This window comes from Antedon bifida, chromosome 9 (genome assembly GCF_963402885.1).
Source record: "Antedon bifida chromosome 9, ecAntBifi1.1, whole genome shotgun sequence".
In the NCBI taxonomy this organism is placed as follows: domain Eukaryota; kingdom Metazoa; phylum Echinodermata; class Crinoidea; order Comatulida; family Antedonidae; genus Antedon; species Antedon bifida.
The window spans coordinates 8,484,379-8,504,716 of NC_136234.1; the positions used below are offsets into that span (position 1 = coordinate 8,484,379).

Here is a 20,338-nt window from a genome sequence, read left to right on the forward strand (position 1 = left end):
ATAAGTATGTGTGATTTTTATAAATAAAGTTGTTTTGTTTCCGTTTTGGTTTTATTCTGCAAATTGTGGTTTTTTAAATGTTGGAAATTAGTTTATTTATTATTAGTTACCATTACCAATATTAATAATTAATATTCATTTTATCGATAACAGGATTATGGTTTCTGTATCAAGTTATAAACTCCAAGTGCATAAGAAATGAAGAAGTACAATTAAAAAAACAAGAAATATTGTGTTTATGAGATGAGCCTTGTTGTTTGGGGTATCATGTATAATAATGATATGCAGAAATAAGAAAAGAAATATACGATTAATTATTATAATTAATCATTAAAACTAGATGTTAGATTAGTAAAATTTGTTTTGTATTAAGACACATTGATTAGTATTTATCGGCTGTTTAATAATTAATTAATATTTACTATATTCATAAAAACATTGCGCGGCTGATACTTGACTAGATACTAAACTAGTTTAATGGCCATTTAGTTCTGTGTTTATTTATGGCTATTTGGAGGCCTCCTTTTGTTTGGTGCGCATACAAAAGTGGGCCCGATCATCCGTTTAACACCCATACGCGAATCCTGGGCGAATATCTACTAGGCCTATTCTAGGCCTACCTAGCTAGGCTTAGGCTAGGGCCTAGCCTAAGAAAGATAAGCTAAATAGGCCTAGCTAGGCCCCTAGGCTAGTTATTTAATTTTGGCCCTAATTAATAGCGATATACAGTACTATATGCGGCGACTATAATAGGCTAGGCCTAACCTTTTAGCTTAGCTGACTAGGCCTATGCAACTAGTTTTTAAAATTGGTACCAACTCACCTCACGCCCAGCCAGGCGGCAAAGGCCGCATCACTTAGACCTAGGCTAGGCCTTCTAGGCCTAGAATAGAAGACACCGACAACAAATTAAAAGACATGCCTCTAGGACCTAGAATTATTTATAAATTTGGTGAAACAGAATTTAACCATTTAATTATTTTGTTTTATATAAATTGTAGCCTTAAGGATTGACAGAAAATAAACTTAGATATGGGTCAATCGGTTGATTTTACTTCCCTCTTTTTAGTGTAAAATGGCCTTAAGGGTAATAATAAATTCCCCTTAGCACAGCGATTGTGGTATGAAAACGTTAAGGGGAAAGACAAAAAGGGTTATATCTGCCAATTTACCTACAAAATAAAAAAAAGTTTGTATCGTAATTGGAATCATTAACATATAATTATGTTGAAACGCAAAAAAGAATATATTTAGCCGATATTTTGGTTTTAAACGGTTGGAATACCATCTTTCCCACTACACCTTTACAAATCCATTTGCATAACAACGCCGACATACCACCAACGATGAGATATAAATTCTTTTCTAAACACGTAACGAAGAGAACTATAATTCCTTTTTTTCTGACATTCAATTGTTAGTCATTCGCGGCGGTCAACGCGCCACACTGTTGAATTTTGATGTTGTTAATCTTTTACATTATATTATTCTAAATTAACCTGACTCTCTAAATATCTCTCTTTCAAAATAAAAGAAAAGCATTTTATATTTATTTTTAAAAAAAAAGAAATCCGTAGAGATTCGAACCCCAGCCAATAGAGCTGAGAGAATACAATCCAAACGATAGTTACTAGAGCACTACCCGTTATGCCACAATGTACACGAGTAATAAAAGGTGACAATAGTATAGTCTTATACGCGCTTCATATTACGTCATTCTAATCGTTACGTCATAAATTTGCATATTCATGACGTACTTTTGAGGAAACGAATCTAGTTTTAACCTTGCTATTAACCAGAGGGCCGGATAGCTCAGTTGGTAGAGCGTCGTGGAACACGATTATCGTGGGTTCAAACCCCATGCCGGTCGGTGGAAAAGAGTTAAAGCTATGCGAGCTTCTGTGTTTGGGGTTCACAGACTTAAACGTCCCCCTTTCCACCACACATTATGAGGCAATAACATCAAAGCATCTGATGTGTGGTACCCCCAAGGCTGTGAGAGAGCCTTACCGTGCTAGAGGCAAGGGAGCACACCATCATTTTTTTTGGCTTCCCGCCTCTTTCCGATCTCGTAAATTTTATGTTTGGCGCCCTCAATTTTAAGAACACCTAAGTAAGTTAGTCAGAAAATTAGGAACAAATAAATAGAAATGTGTAAATATGCCGATGCCTAGCCTGGCTAGTGTATTCTCTCTATTTATTTAAATACATATGCATTATTGTAATAAATAATTTCACAATTTCTGTGTGAATTATTAACTTTGAACAAACGAACATTATTCCAAACCATGTACTACATTTTACTGTGTTTGATCATGAATAAATGAAATAAGTGAATAATTGATCATGAGAAATCAAAACAACTGATACAATGAATTACATGATGAACAACAGCAGCCATCCAACCAACCCATTGATTGCTACTCCTATACAAATATTGATCAGTTGGTATGCCGTGCGTTATTATGCAAATGAGTTGGTGCAGGTGTAGTGGGGAAGATGGTATTGTTATTCATTGCGGTCAACACGCCACACTGTTGAATGTTGATATTGTTGATTATTCAAATCTTGTAAGAAAAACTAGCGGGAACCTAGCAGATCCCCTCATTTAGTTTGAAAGAAATCCATCTGGAAAAGATCTACACACATGTTCTAGCTATTCCAAATCCATTATAAAAATAATACCATTTATAATGCAAATGGCGAATGTAAAAAAAAACAGACGTTAAGGCGAAATCGCAAAATTATATTTGTTGACAAATGTTATGGACATTTTAATTCACGTTCATTCCCCTGATATAGTATAGTTTAAACTACACACTGTTCTAGCTATTCCAAATCCAGTATAAATTATAATACCATTTATAATGCGATGTAGGCCTAGGCCTAAATGGCGAATGTTAAAAAAACAGACGTTAAGGCGAAACAGTAAAATTATATTTGTTGACAAATTTTATTGAAATTTTAATTCACGACTGCTTTAATCTCACTCTTCCCTGATATAGTGTAGTCAAAACTACTATCACACATGTTCTAGCTATTCTAAATCCACTAAAAAATAATAATACCATTTATAATTTGCAATGTAAATGGCGAATGTTAAAAAAACAGACGTTAAGGCGAAATAGTAAAAAGAGCTGTCCCCAATTAAACGGTTCTACTATAATATAAATGTAGGCCTACACTATAATAGCTTATGAGAAGAAAAATTTACTACACAAATGTTATAATGTAAAAGAAAAATACTAGTATCAAGTTTTTTTTTTTAAATAACTTAGGCGCACTTTTAGTTAAAAAAAATGTTGTAAATGTATAGTAGAACCATAGGCATCATATTTTGAAAAATAAAAAATGTCCAAATCATCTAAAATTCTAGTAAATTACCCAATTTTTATACTAAAGATAAATAAATACATATAGAATTATTGTACCAAATTTGAACAAAATTGAAGTTGGTTAAGTATTTTTCCACGATGGTTTTTGAATGATGTTTTTACAGTTTTATTTTATCCAAATAATACTAAATTTCTATCACTAATAAAAATCTAACTTTTCGATATACTGTATTACAATTTTGGAATTAAATACTCTTTTATGAGTGGAACACACTTATGCTATTAAATATTACTTAACTTTTTTTCCCCGTTATTATTTGAAACCTACGCGAAATAATAAGAGAGGACGCTGTTTTACTGGTAATAGATATGGTTATTATGTGTTGTATTCTTCCGCTCGAGTATTCTTTAACCCCACAGACTACATCGCCCAGATAAATAGCGAGATCCTAAATATTTTTGTATTCTTATATACTATAGGAAAGATGATTCAATTTTGCTAAAGGAACCTTTAGAAATACAATAGCTTTATTTATTTGCAGTTTATTCAACAAGAAACGGAAACTAAATATCTAAATAAATAAAGTATAGACATAATGAATTAAATTAATAAGTACTTTTTAGTACGAGAAAATGTATTATCAATGGGCAAAATGTGTAGCATTGATGCCATAAAAAAATAAATTGACGAGTATCGGTAAATATGTAGGCTTAGCTCGTGGTTCAGTGTAGCGGAGGAAATTCACTTTAGCTGCGTATCCTTATTACCACAACGCGAGAGAAATTGGCCTAACGGGTAGGCCTAGGACTTGTAGTGTGGGGGGCCTAGAAAGTCAAGAAGAGTGCCTCGGCCAACCTACGTTCCCTAGTAGGTAGAATGTTAATTTAGACCAGGCCATTTTTAAATAGGGCTGTATAGCGGAAATAGTTCTGGTGGTTCTACTTATATTTATTTGTATTAAATGATTTACCAAATCCTATACTTATACTACCTTAACATAAGAATTAGTAATAAACTAATAATTACTTCTACCGGAAAATATTTTATATCGACGGGGCAAAAAATATCTGCATTCTTAAACAATAAGTTGACGAGTCTCAAAAAGTGTGGGCCTGCACGAACCTCCTGCGGGGAAGTTTGATTTCGGCCTAGCCTAGGCCTAGGCCTAGCTGGCCTATCCGTTGTATTGTATTGTATAGCAATACACTTTTTATACTTAGCTAGGCCTAGGCCCCTAGCTAGTAGTTTTTTTATTGGCATGTGGAAGGATGTCTTCGTATCAAATTAGCTTTGGATACAAATTGTTTTTTTTAAGGTAAAGTGGTTGCAACAATAGAATAGGCCTAGGCCTAGGCCTATCATAATAATAGGCCTAGGCCTAGTATTAGCTCTAGGCCTACTAGGCCTATAGTCTATTATAGCTCTAGGCCTAGTTAGGCTAGCTAGGCCTATATGACAGATCTGTTTTCTTCTTCTTTCTTTTATGGGAATGGGTTAGGCCTAAGGCCTAGCTAGGCTAGTATTATTACTATAAAGGCTATATCGTTAGTCTAGTATCAAGCTAGCCTAGGCCGAAGACCCTATATTCAATTAGGTTTTCTGTTGACAGCTTTCATTCTAAAAACTAGGAAATGTAATTTTGGTTTAAGGTTTATTTTTTTTAGGCCCAGCAGGCTAGCCTACATGCTGGGACCTATCATCCTAGTATTGGCCTAGCCTATTTTATACCAATACCTAATAAATACAGTACAATCTATTCGCATGTCCTATATTAAACACCAAACCAAAGACTATTCAGGGTTATATGTAACAAATACGATGTAAATAGGCCTATATGCTTTTTATAAATCAACTTCAGTTCCAAAAAGTCAATATTTATATAGTTAAAAACAAGGAATATTTAAATAACGCTAACTGTTACGCCGTACACATCTTTTGATCGATTCAATAAGCAATATTTTATAATTCGAGATCTGTGCTGACTTGTCTGTGTTCTTGGGTGATTCTTCAGACAAGACATAAAGTTGTTGGTCACTGTCTGTACGACCTAATAATTAATAATTAATTAAAAAATTAGTAGAATTGTTATTGTTTCTTCAGAAGAAAAAAATCTCAAAATGACCAACAGAAGACGACTGTGTTTTGAAGCATCACATATTAGAAGACAAGACCCAGATGGACATTTACTGTATTCTATTTGAAGGAAAAGGTAATCTTATAATAGGCTTACTAATATTTTATGCAGTGTAGTGAAATTCAGGCATCACTGCATCAGTGGAAAATTCAGAATGTTAACACCAGACCATGATTTACTGGCTAATTGTTAAAAAGTGATATATTGTGATATATGCAGTAGTTATTTGAAAAAAATCATAAATCATTAATTAAAAATACTGTTGCAGCCAATGGCGCAATTGCAGATAATTCTTCTTTTTATAAAAAAAAGTGCAAAAAAGAATTATAAGGCTTCCATTTCAGCAGGGCTTGATTTTTGTTTTTGTTGTGACTAGCCCACTGGGCAAGATAACTTAACTTAATTATATTAAGCCTATAGTTTAAGTAAATGCTAAATTAAATTATAAATAAACAACTATAAAATAAAATTGTTTTTAATTTACACTAAAATATGCTTTAATGTTAATAATAAATTAAGTACAAAGTACTGTAAAATATTTCATCCCAATTGTTAATTAACTTAATCAACAGGTAAGTATAATGTTCCCTTAGGTTGCTTTCTTAGATATTGGAGAAGTTACTGTAGAAGGTCCAGCGGTTGTATACATTTCATAATGGCTTCAGTCCTGCTATCGGGATGTTTGGTACTTCAGGACTAACAATTCAGGATAATGTAATTCACCACACAGTTGGAGCAGGTAAGCAATGCCAAAATACTTCTCTTTCCCTTATATAGTAACTTACATTTTAGATTAATCTGCTGTTCTGTCTTTCCTGGTACATATCAAGACCGCTACAATGCTGAGGATATATCGTGGCCAGCAGGTATTGAAATTGAGAGCTCCAGAGATGTCATCCTACAAGACAACACTGTGGTAGGCTCTGAGATGGTGCTGTACCATGTCAGTGGGGAGATTGTGACGTTGAAAGTCAATGGAGCAACAACGAAGGCCATACTTCTTTGCACGGTGTTCATGACGAGGGATGGTCAGAGAGACTGCACACAGATTGCCAATTTCTTCATCTGGAAGAATTGGGATTATGGAGTCTTTTTCCAAATGACTGATCTTGTTCTTGCTGACAACAACATCGGGGTGATGCCATTTGTCATTGAGCCATCTTCTCTTAGTCATGAAGCTGTTGATAAGTATGTGTGAGAATGGACGTTTATAATTGGTACAAGCCTGTTCTTTGATTGCGATGAGTTACAGGTAGGTTCAGTAAGATTTAACATTAAATAGCATGTTACAAACCGAATACTGTATATATGTAAAAATCATAATGAATGAAACAATGTTAATGACGATGAAATAAAAGTGGGAAACCAAAAAAAAAAAAAAAAAGATATAAACAGTTTCAATAAATATGAACATTTTTATTATTCATTTTAAAAGATGTTTTTTTTTTTTCTGTATTTCAATTTTTATTATATTTTCATTTTGGGGAACTCTATTTTGCATTCTGTCAAATAAAATCAATGTATATTTATTATACAGTATATGCATACTTGACTTTCACTCGAAAGGAAATTTGTCAAAGGACTTTCTTACTCTTCTACCTCCTTTTTCTTAACGTGTACTGATAATGCCATTCCATTGTGTAATCAGTTACGTAATTTATAAATTCTGATTAAAATATTACATTTTTCCATTAACATTTTCATGTAAATATTTCAGAATCAACCGGAGAATGCAGGTCAAAGTGCAAAACAGCGTGCACCTCGTCCAGAGAATGGAAATGCTGGATTCGTGTGGGCAAATTTCATGTAATGGTGCTCAATTTTTTCAATTTCATGGTATACATAATTACCCAGCTATTGCTGGAAGCACAAGATTGCAAGGTATGTAAAAGCATGACATAATCTGGTCCTTACTTGGACAAACCTAGTCCTTACTTCGACAAACCAACAACTGCCATTGTTTGAGTTCTATTGCAGGAAACGCATACTCATACTGTTTACACATGAAGCTGAATGCTTATAGGTACAAAGAAGGTAGCAGTCAGAGACAAGAACAGGGTTTACATACATATACCTAATTTAGGGTAAGTACTAATAGTATTTATCCTATATATCTACGGACCGCTTGCATTTATCCAAGTTACGTTATTGTAAATCATTGTGTATCTTTACTTGCTAATTGCATTATTTTCATCAACCTAGTACACTTTCTGTACCTACAATACTTTTCATTTAATCTTAACACTACTATGGATCACGGCCTGGTTATGTTATTCCTGATTCTGCATACGAGTGGGACAGAGATCCGAGACGTGGACTTAGAATTATAGGATTATAGAATTTCAAACATGATGGTTACAGACATCAATGGTAGTAAAATCTTTTATCTAATCTGCTCTTTTCATTAAGGTATCATTGGTACAGAAGACTGCATATGGCATGAATCAGTTTTATATGTTTAGAAATGAGTTGAATTTTATTTCATTGCCTATTCTTTTAATATCTAAACAATAATTAACATTTCTTCCTTATAGGCAATTCAACCCTAGAACATGATGAGTTAGTTAACCTTCAAGCAGAAATTGTTAATGCAGCACAAACCGGTACTTTGTACGAGAGTCTTGAAGTTGAGGTTATTAGCAATGACCGATCCTTCTCCCCCAGCCGAAGACCCAACAAGGGGTGTGAGAGCAACAAATACAACAGGAGGTCCAAGTACAGGCAATAAAACGTAAGTCACATTTAAGAAGTAATGAGTTGAAGTAGAGTTTTCTGTAGAGTTACTGTTGTAAAGAACTGGCTTGTATCGTCTTGTCCAAAGTCTTAAATTGTATTCTCATGTGTGGCTTGTAACGAACATAACCATAATGCCTATATCATTACAAAACAACATAACTAATTGGTTCACAGGTATTCTGAGAAGCAAGCTGAAGAAGAGGCATCTAGTGACCCAGGAGTAGAAATCATCTATCAATTCTCAAGCACAATGAGTATACGTTTACAACGGCTGATGCTATTTGAGATTCAACCTTGCATCTCTATATTGGATACCAGTGTAGATTTAACACAATTCTTTCTAAACTCCAATATAGGCTATCAAGCTGTGGTAATACACCATAGGTTTGATACAAATATTCTACGAAAAAAAAGGAATTATTCAATGATTTTTACAGGGTGAAATTGTGCAAAATCTGGGACATTCTTCACATCCATGGAAAATGCCCAGGAGTATCTGATGCAGAGCTCGTCAGCAACAACACTGTAGATATAATCCATGGCTGGGCCAACTTCACTGATCTTGCCATTAATCTGTCAGGAAGTGGTTACTTCTTTAAATTCAGCATTGTTTATTCCAACTCATCCACGCTAGAAGGTATCAACTCAACAGAGTTTTCTGTCATTGAGGGTGTTTTCCACATATCAATCGCAGATCAACACTAAAAGTTGTTGAGAAATTTGATGTTCAGTTTAATCTAATTGAAGATTTTACAATGGATATTGCAGAACATCTGGATTCCAAGGTTGGTGATTTTTTAATTAATTATAAGTCATTTTCAAATTGTCAATGCAGTTTTTCTCTCTAATTAACCATCCATCTTCTATTTAATACTGCATTATAATTCTAAAATCACCATCAATTGTAGACTAGTGTATCCAATCTAAGAGCAACTTCTTTTTGAAGACTACAGTCCATTTCAAATTTTCAATGCAGGTCTCCCTCTATTTAACCCACTACCTTCTATTAATACTTCCCCCTACCCCAATTTTAAAAGCATCTTCAATTGTAGACTACCGTATCCACTCTAAGAGCAACAAACGTTACTGTTACCATGAATAGGTATAATAAGTTCAATTTATCCACGGAGGCCCAGATCAACACAGGGTTGCTCTTCCCAGCTTCTCGAACTTCACTAAATTCTTATTGGATGCTACACACACAGATCCTCTCAATTTAAGATGCAGGCGAGCATGTTCATACATGCATATACATACTGTACATTAATTAAACAAATATCCAGTCAAATGTGTGTACAACAGGGTCATTGTTTAGAAATTGAGCAACGCATTGCTTTTTCAACCTTTGACATCCATTGACAGTTTTCATTTGAGCACCCACAGAGAAGGTACCTTAAGTTAAAATGTCAGACTATGCGAATGAATCTAAGGAAGAAGAGTGCTAGCAGTGGATCTAATCAACTATTGTAAGTATTAAGCCTAAGAAATAAATATTTAGAATAATTATTCTTTGTGTTGAAGTATACAGTGCCAGTAACTACTGTTTATGTGTACACTAAACTGTTTGCCAGTCCAAACTTCTAGCATTCTCTTTATTTGCCTTCTTTCCTTCTTTGGAAACTTAAGATTATATAATCGTTGGGAAAACTAACATTATCAGCTCTATCACTCATTATTTCTGGTCATTAATGGTGATGATTTTTATATTTTTAATTAATAAACAATTTATTGAATCATGGCAATGATTGTTATTAGATTGAGAGAAAATAATTATAAATAGACCACCATGGTTCCTTAGGCAGGAATACTCTCATTGCCTTATTCTTCGGATGAGATGTAAAGCCGTTGGTCCTGTGTACTTAACAGTGCACATTAAAGAACGTGGTACACTGTTTGAAAAAAGTAGGGGATTGTCTCCCGGTGTGCTGATCTGGTAGGCGCTGCACTGCTGGCTGTCGAGGGTCCGTGGAGGGCCTAATCCGAATTTCCTCAGTTTCCAGTAAAGCTTGAGGACCAGAATAATACATTATAATAACACAGGTTGTGTTAAAATACTTCTATAAAGGAACATTCTTACATTGGAAAGTGTTAGTTCTGTAATTGTAACTTTTTTTTCCCTGAGGTTTTTGTCTGGCACTTATTCATTCGATAGTGACACTTATTTATTTGTTTCAGATTATTATGAGCCACATTATTCAGTTGCTTTCTTGGATATTGGAGAAGTTACTGTAGAAAGTCCATCGTTTGTACGTGAATATACATTTCATAATGGCTTCAGTCCTGCTATCTGGATGCAATTCAGGATAATGTAATTCACCACACAGTTGGAGCAGGTAAGCAATACCAAAATACTTCTCTTTTCCTTATATAGTAACTTACATTTTAGATTTTAGACAACAACATTGGGGTGATGCCATTTGTCATTGGGCCATCTTCTCTTAGTCATGAAGCTGTTGATAAGTATGTGTGAGAATGTAGTCATCGTTTATAATTGGTACAAGCCTGTTCTTTGATTGCGATGAGTTACAGGTAGGTTCAGTAAGAATATAAACATTTGTAGCATGTTACAAACTGAATACTGTAATTAAGCAATTATGATGAATTAGATTAGATAATGTATAAATGTAAAAATCATAATGAATGGAACAATGTTAATGACAATGAAATAAAAGTGGGAAACCCAAAAAAGACACACAAAAAAGATATAAACATTTTCAATAAATATGAACATTTTTATTATTCATTTTAAAAGATTTTATTTCTGTTTTTCAAATGTTATTATTTTGTCAGTTTGGGGAACTATATTTTGCATTCTGTCAAATAAAATCAATGTATAGATATTATATATGCATACTTGACTTTCATAAGGAAATTTGTCAAAGGACTTTCTTACTCTTCTACCTTCTTTTTCTTAACGTGTACTGATAATGCCATTCCATTGTGTAATCAGTCACGTAATTTATAAATTCTGATTAAAATATTACATTTTCCCATTAACATTTTCATGTAAATATTTCAGAATCAACCGGAGAATGCAGGTCAAAGTGCAAAACAGTGTGCACCTTGTGGTCCAGACAATGGAAATGCTGGATACGTGAGGGCAAATTTCATGTCTGGTGATAATGGTGCTCCATTTTTTCCATTTCATGGTATACATAATTACCCAGCTATTGCTGGAAACACAAGATTGCAAGGTATGTAAAAGCATGACATAATCTGGTCCTTACTTGGACAAACCTAGTCCTTACTTGGACAAACCAGTTGAATTCTATTGCAGGAAACGCATACTCATACTGTTTACACATGAAGCTGAATGCTTATTTGGATAACATAAAATTGCCATTGTATCCAAGTTATCACCACTGTAATGTTGAGGTTGTCCCTTAGTACTGTTTTATCATAAAATATGTCTTTAATATCGGAATACATTTTTGGTGAAACTTACCAAATGAATATATTTCAACATACTTATTTATTTACAAATAAAGGTATTTTGCTCTTTCTTATCAATAGATGTCACATTCGCTCATTTTGATACTGCGTGTAAGAAAGATCATTACGCTACTATGACCAATCCATCAAATGATGATGGTATCCACCCAATGTCCGCTGTAGGTACTGTACAAAGAAGGTAACAGTCAGAGACAAGAACAGGGTTTACATACATATACCTAATTTAGGGTAAGTACTAATAGTATTTATCCTATATATCTACGGACCACTTGCATTTATCCAAGTTACGTAAATGTAAATCATTGTGTATCCTTACTTGCCAGTTGCATTATTTTCATCAACCTAGTACACTTACCTACAATACTTTTTGTAATGTACCGATTTACAATACAAATAAGTGAGAGAGAGACAAGTTCTGTTATAGTTGAAAGCTAGCACTGAAGTGTTTATTCTTTATTCTACATCTACTATATATAATAACAATATCGGTAATGGGTAATTAATCTGTCAAGGTGGAATGTTTAGTGGTCTCAGCAGAGGGGTCTACTTTAGCCATTAGTGACCATTAAGTAGCCAGGGTTATATAGAAGTGGGTTAACATAATATATATGGTAACAGGTGAAGGAAGTATAAATAATTGGTAGCAAGTAATATTAATCAAGTTCAATACATTACATTCCCTCCCTTCTATTATAAACAATTCTAAGCTATTTATTTATAATTGAATCAAAGCAGCACTGTACTAAGTTATGGTTTAATAACACTTTAAATGTATATGGTATAATGCACTGTATAAAGTAAAACATAAGATCAACATTTTAAATTGTCCAGTAATAATGTCCATAAAAGTTTCTATATTTCAGTTATTAAAAATGTCCATATCTTTCCGGCGGTTTTCTATCGCGAGTAAGGTATACTCTTCGCTGAGCAGTAATAGACTGTGCTTCGACAGTCGATTGTGATGTTTCCACTGTTCAGATTTGGATTAATGAGCATTGGAGGTAATTGTGGAGGATCATCTTTGTTTGTAAGCTGTTTATCCTGAGTTTGAACAGGCCTATAACGCTTCCTGATATGGTCGGCATGACGACGACAAACTCGTCCATCTTCTAGTTTTGTCTTGAATGAGATGCGACCGGATTTTAATATTATTGTTCCGGGTAACCATTTCAGATTTTGTCCTCTAAAGTTCTTTATATACACCTACTCTCCTTCTGCAAAAGTGCGTTCTTTGCATGACGATCATGGGCTAATTTCTGTTTTTCAAGTTGAGTGATAACACGATCTGCTTGATAAGGGTGTAAAAGATCAAAATGCGTTTTCAATTTTCGGCCATTCAGTAATTCTGCTGGTGTTTTGCCAGTTGTGCTATGAGGTGTATTTCTATATTTAAATAGGAATCTTGAATTGTTTTTTTTTTTAACTTTATTTGGTAATCAAGGTTAAAAAACAATAAAATATAATACATAGAAAATAGAAAAACAATTGCACGGAAAAAACAGGCCTTGATTACAAGGAATGCCAAGAAAAGTTAAAAACTTATTTCCACTTGGGTCCTAAAAACAAGAAACTGATAACAAGAACATACAAATTACAACATAAGAATCTTGCGACTTTTGTTTCGATATATCCATCTTTCGTACGTTTCATTGTTTCTTTAAATGTGCGTACAGCACGTTCCGCAAGACCATTCGATGATGGGTGATATGGGGCTGTTAAAGAATGTCTTATTCCATTTCGCTTTACGAATGTATGAAATTCATCACTGGTGAAACATGTTCCATTGTCGGATACTATTTTATCTGGCAATCCATGCGATGCAAATATAAGCCTGAGCTTATCCACTGTGGTATTTGTCGTTGAGGAATTTACCGGAATTACCTCAAGCCATTTTGAGTATGCATCGTATTAAAAACATTTTTCCAATAAATGGTCCAGCACAGTCGATATTTAATCGTGACCATGGTCTATTTGGCCAATTCCATGGGTGCAATGGTGCTTTAGGTGGTAAAGTTTGATTGGATTGGCATGTATCGCACTGCTTTGATATGTCTTTGTCCATATTAGGCCACCATAACGAATCCCGAGCAAAACTTTTCATTCTGACAATTCCAGTATGACCGTCATGTAGTGCTTGTAGCAACTGTTTTCTACCAGGCTGTGGAACAACAATTCTATTTTCCCACAAAATACATCCATCTTGTGTAGAGAGTTCTCTTTGTCAGATCCATCCAATATGGTTGCAAGTTTTCAATTTTTGGATTAGTATTGGGCCAACCCTTTTCAATGTAGTAAAGAACTCGAGAAAGTGTTGGATCTTTAACCGTCCAACCTTTAATATCTGCTGTGGAAACTGGAGATTGGTTCATTGGCTCCATCAATAGAACAGTTTCGGCAGGTTGTGGAATTGATTCTGGTTTTCCTGGCAATGGTAATCTGCTTAAGGCATCCGCATTGGCATGGGACTTTGTCAGTTTGAATCTTAATGTATATTTGTATGTACCTAATTTCAGTGCCCAACGTTGGATTCTAGCTGATGCTTGGCTGGGCACAAGTCTGTCCTCATTAATAAGACCCAGCAATGGCTTATGGTCTGTTACCAATGTGAAATGTCTACCATAAATGTAAGACTGAAATCGCGTTACCCCGAAAACGCATGCCAAACCTTCTTTCTCAATTTGCGAATACTTTTTTTCCGCTTCTGCAAGTGTTCTAGATGCAAATGCGATTGGTCTTCCTGTACCGTCACTTTGTCGATGTGCTAACACAGCCCCAATTCCATATTGAGATGCATCACACGATAATATTATTTCCTTTTTTGGATCATAATGTGCAAGTACTCTGCAGGAAAGTAGCAATTCCTTTGATTTATCAAAAGTAGATTGTTCTAAATTTGTCCAGTTCAAAGCTTTATCCTTACGAAGTAAGGCATATAACAGAGCAATTAAGTGTGTTGGATAAGTTTGGTAAAAACTTCATAATAAGATAATAATCCCAAATAAGCTCTCAGTTCTGTCAAGTTTTGAGACGCTGGAGCATCTTTAATTGCTCTCACTTTGGCGTTTGTGGGATGCAATCCCTCTTTGTCGATCAGGTGTCCCAAATAACCAACAGATTTAACCATAAAAACACACTTACTCTTTTTTAGACGAAGTCCAGCATCTGCCAGTCGCTTTAGGACGGTTTCAAGAGTTTCGAAATGCTCAAAGTCATTCTTTCCTGTAATTAATATATCGTCCAGGTATACTGTAACACCTTTAACTCCTTGTAATAGTCCTTCCATGACATGCTGGAAAATCGCTGGTGCTGAAGAGACTCCAAACGGCAACCGTGTATATTGTAAAGTCCCTTTTGAGTGTTGATTACAACATATTTTCGAGAATCTTTATCCAAGAGTAATTGTTGGTACGCTTGTGACATATGTCCAATTTAGTAAATTTTTCTTCGGGGCAAAGGATACTGATCAACTTTGGCTGCTTTATTTACAGTAATTTTGTAGTCACCACAGATCCTAATGGTAGATTTATCTGCCTTAAGTACCGGAACTATTGGTGCAGCCCAGTCTGAAAACTGTATAGGTTCAATAATGCCTTCTCGTTGTAAGCGATCAAGTTAGTCATCTACTTTCTGTCGCAAAGCATACGGAACATTTCTGGCTTTGCAAAATTTTGGCATTGTCTCTTTATCAACATACATTTTTGCTTCAGTACCCTTAAGGGTACCTAGTTCATCTTTAAATATTTCTTGGTATTTACCAAGCAGTGAACTTAAATCTAATTGGTTTATTACCTTGATTTGTTGCCAGTCCAACTTTATAAACTGAAGCCAGTCTCGACCAATTAGGGTAGGTCCATCTGTTCGCACAATCGTTAACGGTAATATTGTAGTAGTACTCTGGTATGTAACTTCAGCATTAATTTTACCCAAAACATCCATTATTTGTCCAGTGTACGTACGTAGCTTAACTGACGAAGGTTCAAGTTTTCTTTCAGGCCATAATTGCCTAAATTTCGTCTGCGACATTATTGATACCGAGGCTCCTGTGTCAATTTCCATTTCAGTATCCAAACCCTCTAACAGTATCTTAACTTTCATAGGTGGAGGACTATAGACGTGATCTTTATTCCAAATAATTCTTCATACATTTCTGTAGCTATGTTGCTTGGTTCATCGCTTGGCTCATCTGCCACAACATTTTTAACTGTTTGGGGCTTCCCCTTCTTTTTGCTAAGACAAACAGATTGAATGTGTCCTACCTTGTTACAATAATGGCAAGTTGTTTGCTTAAAATAACATTTGTCTGGCAAATGGTTATTCTTTCCACAGCGAAAACATGGTTTCGACTTCTTATTTGTATTTGACATAACTAGTTTTTATGGCTTCATAAGATTATGTTAACACAATATATGTGCATAAATTGCAATATTATAGCATAATTTTTTTTTTTGCCATTTTTCGAAATAATTCCTTTTTTCCCCCGCATTGAAATTTTCGAAAAATGGCAAAATTTCGACCCTTTTATTTGTTTACATAACTAGTTACTATGGCTCTATAAGATGATGTTAACACAATATATATACATAAATGACAATATAATAGCATAATTATTGGATATTAAAAAGTGAACATTTGCAAATTTTCGAAAAATTCTTTCGGTCCCCAGCAGTGAAATTTTCGAAAAATGGCCAAATACTTACCCTTTTATTTTTTGACTTAACTAGTTTTTATGTCTCCATAAGATGATGTTAACACAATATATGTGCATAAATTGCAATATTATAGCATACTTATTGAATTTTAAAAAGAAGAAAATTTGGCAATTTTTCTAAAAAATTCCTTTGGTCCCCCGCAGTGAATTTTTCGAAAAATGTCAAAATTTAGACCTTTTTATTTTTTTACACAACTAGTTACTATGGCTTTATAAGATGATGTTACCATAATATATGTGCATAAATGGCAATATTATAGCATAATTCTTGAAGTTTAAAAAGTGGAAATTTTGGACATTTTTTGAACAATTCCGTAAATTTTGACTTCTTTTTGTAAGCAATTTTGTTTACATTTTCAACTGCAGCTGCAGAGGTTGGCTGCGCCAGATCTCTTACATTTCTTGTTGCAGTTTCGATGCTAGTTGCAATTTCAACAGCTTTTTCCAGTGTCAGTGCTTTTTCTGCCAAAAGACCAAATTCCGTGATTACGGACGCCAAAAACTAGATGATCTCGTAACATTGTATTGAGCGAGGCTCCAAAGTTACAGAATTCTGCCATCGATCGAAGCGATGCCATAAATTCAGGCACTGTTTCATTATCACGTCGAAAGCGTGAGTTGAATTTGTATCGCTGTACAATTTCACTAGGCACATGGACTGTGATGCCCATTCATAGCTGTTACCAGCTCATCGAATGTTTTATCCTTGGGTTTTTCTGGTGTAACCAAATTTCGTAAAAGCTTATAAGATGATGGGCCAATAACTGTTAACAGTGTTGCTTGTTTCTTCTCCTCTGTAGTAATTTCTTTTGCCTTGAAATACAAGTTACTTACTTACTTATTTGTTTTCATAGCTATCCCCAATATTGGGGACATTTCGCCGTCATTGACATTATGTTGACATAGCACAACTTTTCTTAATTTTATGAGAGACGTTAATTTTGATGAGAAGGTCATGGAACACTAATTAATTTTAAAAACAACTAAAAACCTGGGACCTGTAACCCTGACGGGTACTCTCCCTCCGGGTCAAAGGGATCCCGAAACTCATCGGTGGGCAGGGGCGCTCATCTCCCTGTTCAGGACTATTCCTGATGATTACCCAACCTATTTACATTTAAAATTAAAATCAAACATCAAGACATAACTTAATCAACTTAATGACTACTGGACATAGTAGTTATTGTCTTCTATAAAAGATGCTGGAAGCACTTCCTTATATAGTCTTCTTCTTCTGTCTGTTGTTCTTCTTCTTCCTCAGACTCTAGTCTAAAGTCTAAAGTCTAAACGCTCAACAAACTGTGACCAATCTTCCCTTCCTTCAATAAATTCTTCAATTTTGCCAATAAGGGCCATTCTCGTCGCCACTGTAGTGTAATGTACCGATTTACAATACAAATAAGTGAGAGAGAGACAAGTTCTGTTATAGTTGAAAGCTAGCACTGAAGTGTTTATTCTTTATTCTACATTTACTATATATTATAATAACAATATCGGTTATGGGTAATTAATCTGTCAAGGTGGAATGTTTAGTGGTCTAAGCAGAGGGTCTACTTTAGCCATTAGTGACCATTAAGTAGCCAGGGTTATATAGAAGTGGGTTAACATAATATATATGGTAACAGGTGAAGGAAGTTTAAATAATTGGTAGCAAGTAATATTAATCAAGTTCAATACATTACACTTTTCATTTAATCTTAACAGTAAAGTTAATCTTTCTGATTGCGTGGAGATGGATTGTGATGCATTTAAGAAAGCAATGATCAGAGATGAAGATGGTGGAATTCTAGGAGGATCACGGCCTGGTTATGTTATTCCTGATTCTCCATACGAGTGGGATAGAGATCCGAGACGTGGACTTAAAATTCCTTATGATGAAAAATGTCCACATAAAGGTTGGTTGTCTGCTTTAATGTTGAATTTTAGCTTTTGTAAACTGTGATTCTTCCCTAAATCTTTCCTCCTATTAAAGTTGCACTCTTGAAACAAGACCAGTCCATTCACCGAAAATTTTTACGGATATGTACAGGAAGATTATTCCATAAGGTTGATGCTCTATAGTTAAACATTCTCTTTCCATAAATATTGTTCCATGCTGGAACATTTAGAGTTTTTGTTGATTGACTTCTTGTATTTTTTGTGTGAAAAGTGTCCATAAATTTGAATAGATTTGTTAAATAAGATGGTGCTAAACCCTGTAGGCATTTAAATAGCATAATTAATAAATCATTTTCCCATCTGTCATGGACACTCTTCCATTTTAGTGAGGACATCAATTCTGTTATAGGGGTGTACATATCAGCATAAAGAATGATTCTAGCTACTCTATTTTGAAGTACTTGAAGACGATTAACAAGTTCTAAGTTACAATTTGACCAAACATTACTACAGTAATCAAAACAAGGTAATACTATTGCATTAGCAAGTAGTCTTAAAGCAAAATTTGGAATATAATATCTTAATCTACGAATAATACCGATACGTTGTGATACTCTAGAAGCTACTTGTTCAACATGCTGTTTCCATGACATAAGTGAATCAAATGTAAGTCCAAGATATTTAAAATTGTCAACTCTTTCGACATCATTGCCATTAATAGAAAGAGAAATATGGGTTCCAGAAGATCCAAACGATCAGTTCATGCCAACTCCTGACTCCAGCATTTATGGCGAGAACTATTTTGATCGCGATTGGCAGACTCTTTGGATACTTATACGTGGTAGTGACCCAATTGACATCATCACTACACCGGTTATAATGGTTGACTTTGGTGTGGCTCCTGTTGATGTTTTCTATGAAGAAGATCTTGTTAACAATCTTGCCAGTTTGGTATATATAATAAGTAAATAGCTTTCTTTAACCATATTAAAGTATCACATAATCTATCCAGATTTCTTCTTTTTTCAGTTTCATATGTTTAGAAATGAGTTGAATTTTATTTAATTACCTATTCTTTTAATATGTAAACAATAATTAATATTTTTTCCTTACAGGCAATTCAACCCTTGAACATGATGAGTTAGTTAACCTTCAAGCAGAAATTGTTAATGCAGCACAAACCGGTACTTTGTACGAGAGTCTTGAAGTTGAGGTTATTAGCAATGACCGATCCTTCTCCCCCAGCTGAAGACCCAACAAGGGGTGTGAGAGCAACAAATACAACAGGAGGTCCAAGTACAGGCAATGAAACGTAAGTCACATTTTAAGAAGTAATGAGTTGAAGTAGAGTTTTCTGTAGAGTTACTGTAGTATAGAACTGGCTTGTATCGTCTTGTCCAAAGTCTTAAATTGTATTCTCATGTGTGGCGTGCAACAAACATAACCATAATGCCTATATCATTACAAACCAACATAACTAATTGGTTCACAGGTATTCTGAGAAGCAAGCTGAAGAAGAGGCATCTAGTGACCAAGGAGTAGAAATCATCTATCAATTCCAAAGCACAATGAGTATACGTTTAAGGCTGATGCTATGGAGAACCATCCATTTGAGGTTCAGCCTTGCATCTCTATATTGGATACCAGTGTAGGTTTTAACACAATTCTTTCTAAACTCCAATATACTGTAGGCTATCAAGCTTTGGTAATACACCATAGGTTTGATACAAATATTCTACGAAAAAAAGGAATAATGATTTTTTGATTTTTTCAGGCTGAAATTGTGCAAAATCTGGGACATTCTTCACATCCATGGAAAATGCCCAGGAGTATCTGATGCAGAGCTCGTCAACAACAACACTGTAGATATAATCCATGGCTGGGCCAATCTGTCGGGAAGTGGTTACTTCTTTGAATTCAGCATTGTTTATTCCAACTCATCCACGCTAGAAGGTATCAACTCAACAGAGTTTTCTGTCATTGAGGGTGTTTTCCACATATCAATCGCAGATCAACAGTAAAAGTTTTGGAGAAATTTAATGTTCAGTTTAATCTAATTGAAGATTTTACAACGGATATTGCAGAACATGTGG

The 20,338-nt window shown here is 34.6% G+C and overlaps 1 protein-coding gene across 1 annotated transcript; it reads left to right on the forward strand.

The window, feature by feature from the left end:
- Positions 1-19,468: 19,468 nt before the first annotated feature.
- Positions 19,469-20,308, forward strand: LOC144851786 (uncharacterized). The gene is made up of 3 exons (XM_078709397.1): positions 19,469-19,557; positions 19,738-19,893; positions 20,020-20,308. Exons 1-3 carry the CDS (start codon positions 19,469-19,471, stop codon positions 20,264-20,266), a joined length of 492 nt encoding a protein of 163 aa, XP_078565523.1. The 3' UTR covers positions 20,267-20,308.
- Positions 20,309-20,338: the final 30 nt, after the last annotated feature.

Bases quoted from the DNA above. Each gene is read 5' to 3' on its own strand.
- LOC144851786 (XM_078709397.1), top strand. From the start codon at position 19,469: ATGACCGATCCTTCTCCCCCAGCTGAAGACCCAACAAGGGGTGTGAGA. The intron at 19,558-19,737 runs GTAAGTCACATT...ATTGGTTCACAG, and splicing joins CCAAGTACAGGCAATGAAAC to GTATTCTGAGAAGCAAGCTG. The intron at 19,894-20,019 runs GTAGGTTTTAAC...TGATTTTTTCAG, and splicing joins TCTCTATATTGGATACCAGT to GCTGAAATTGTGCAAAATCT.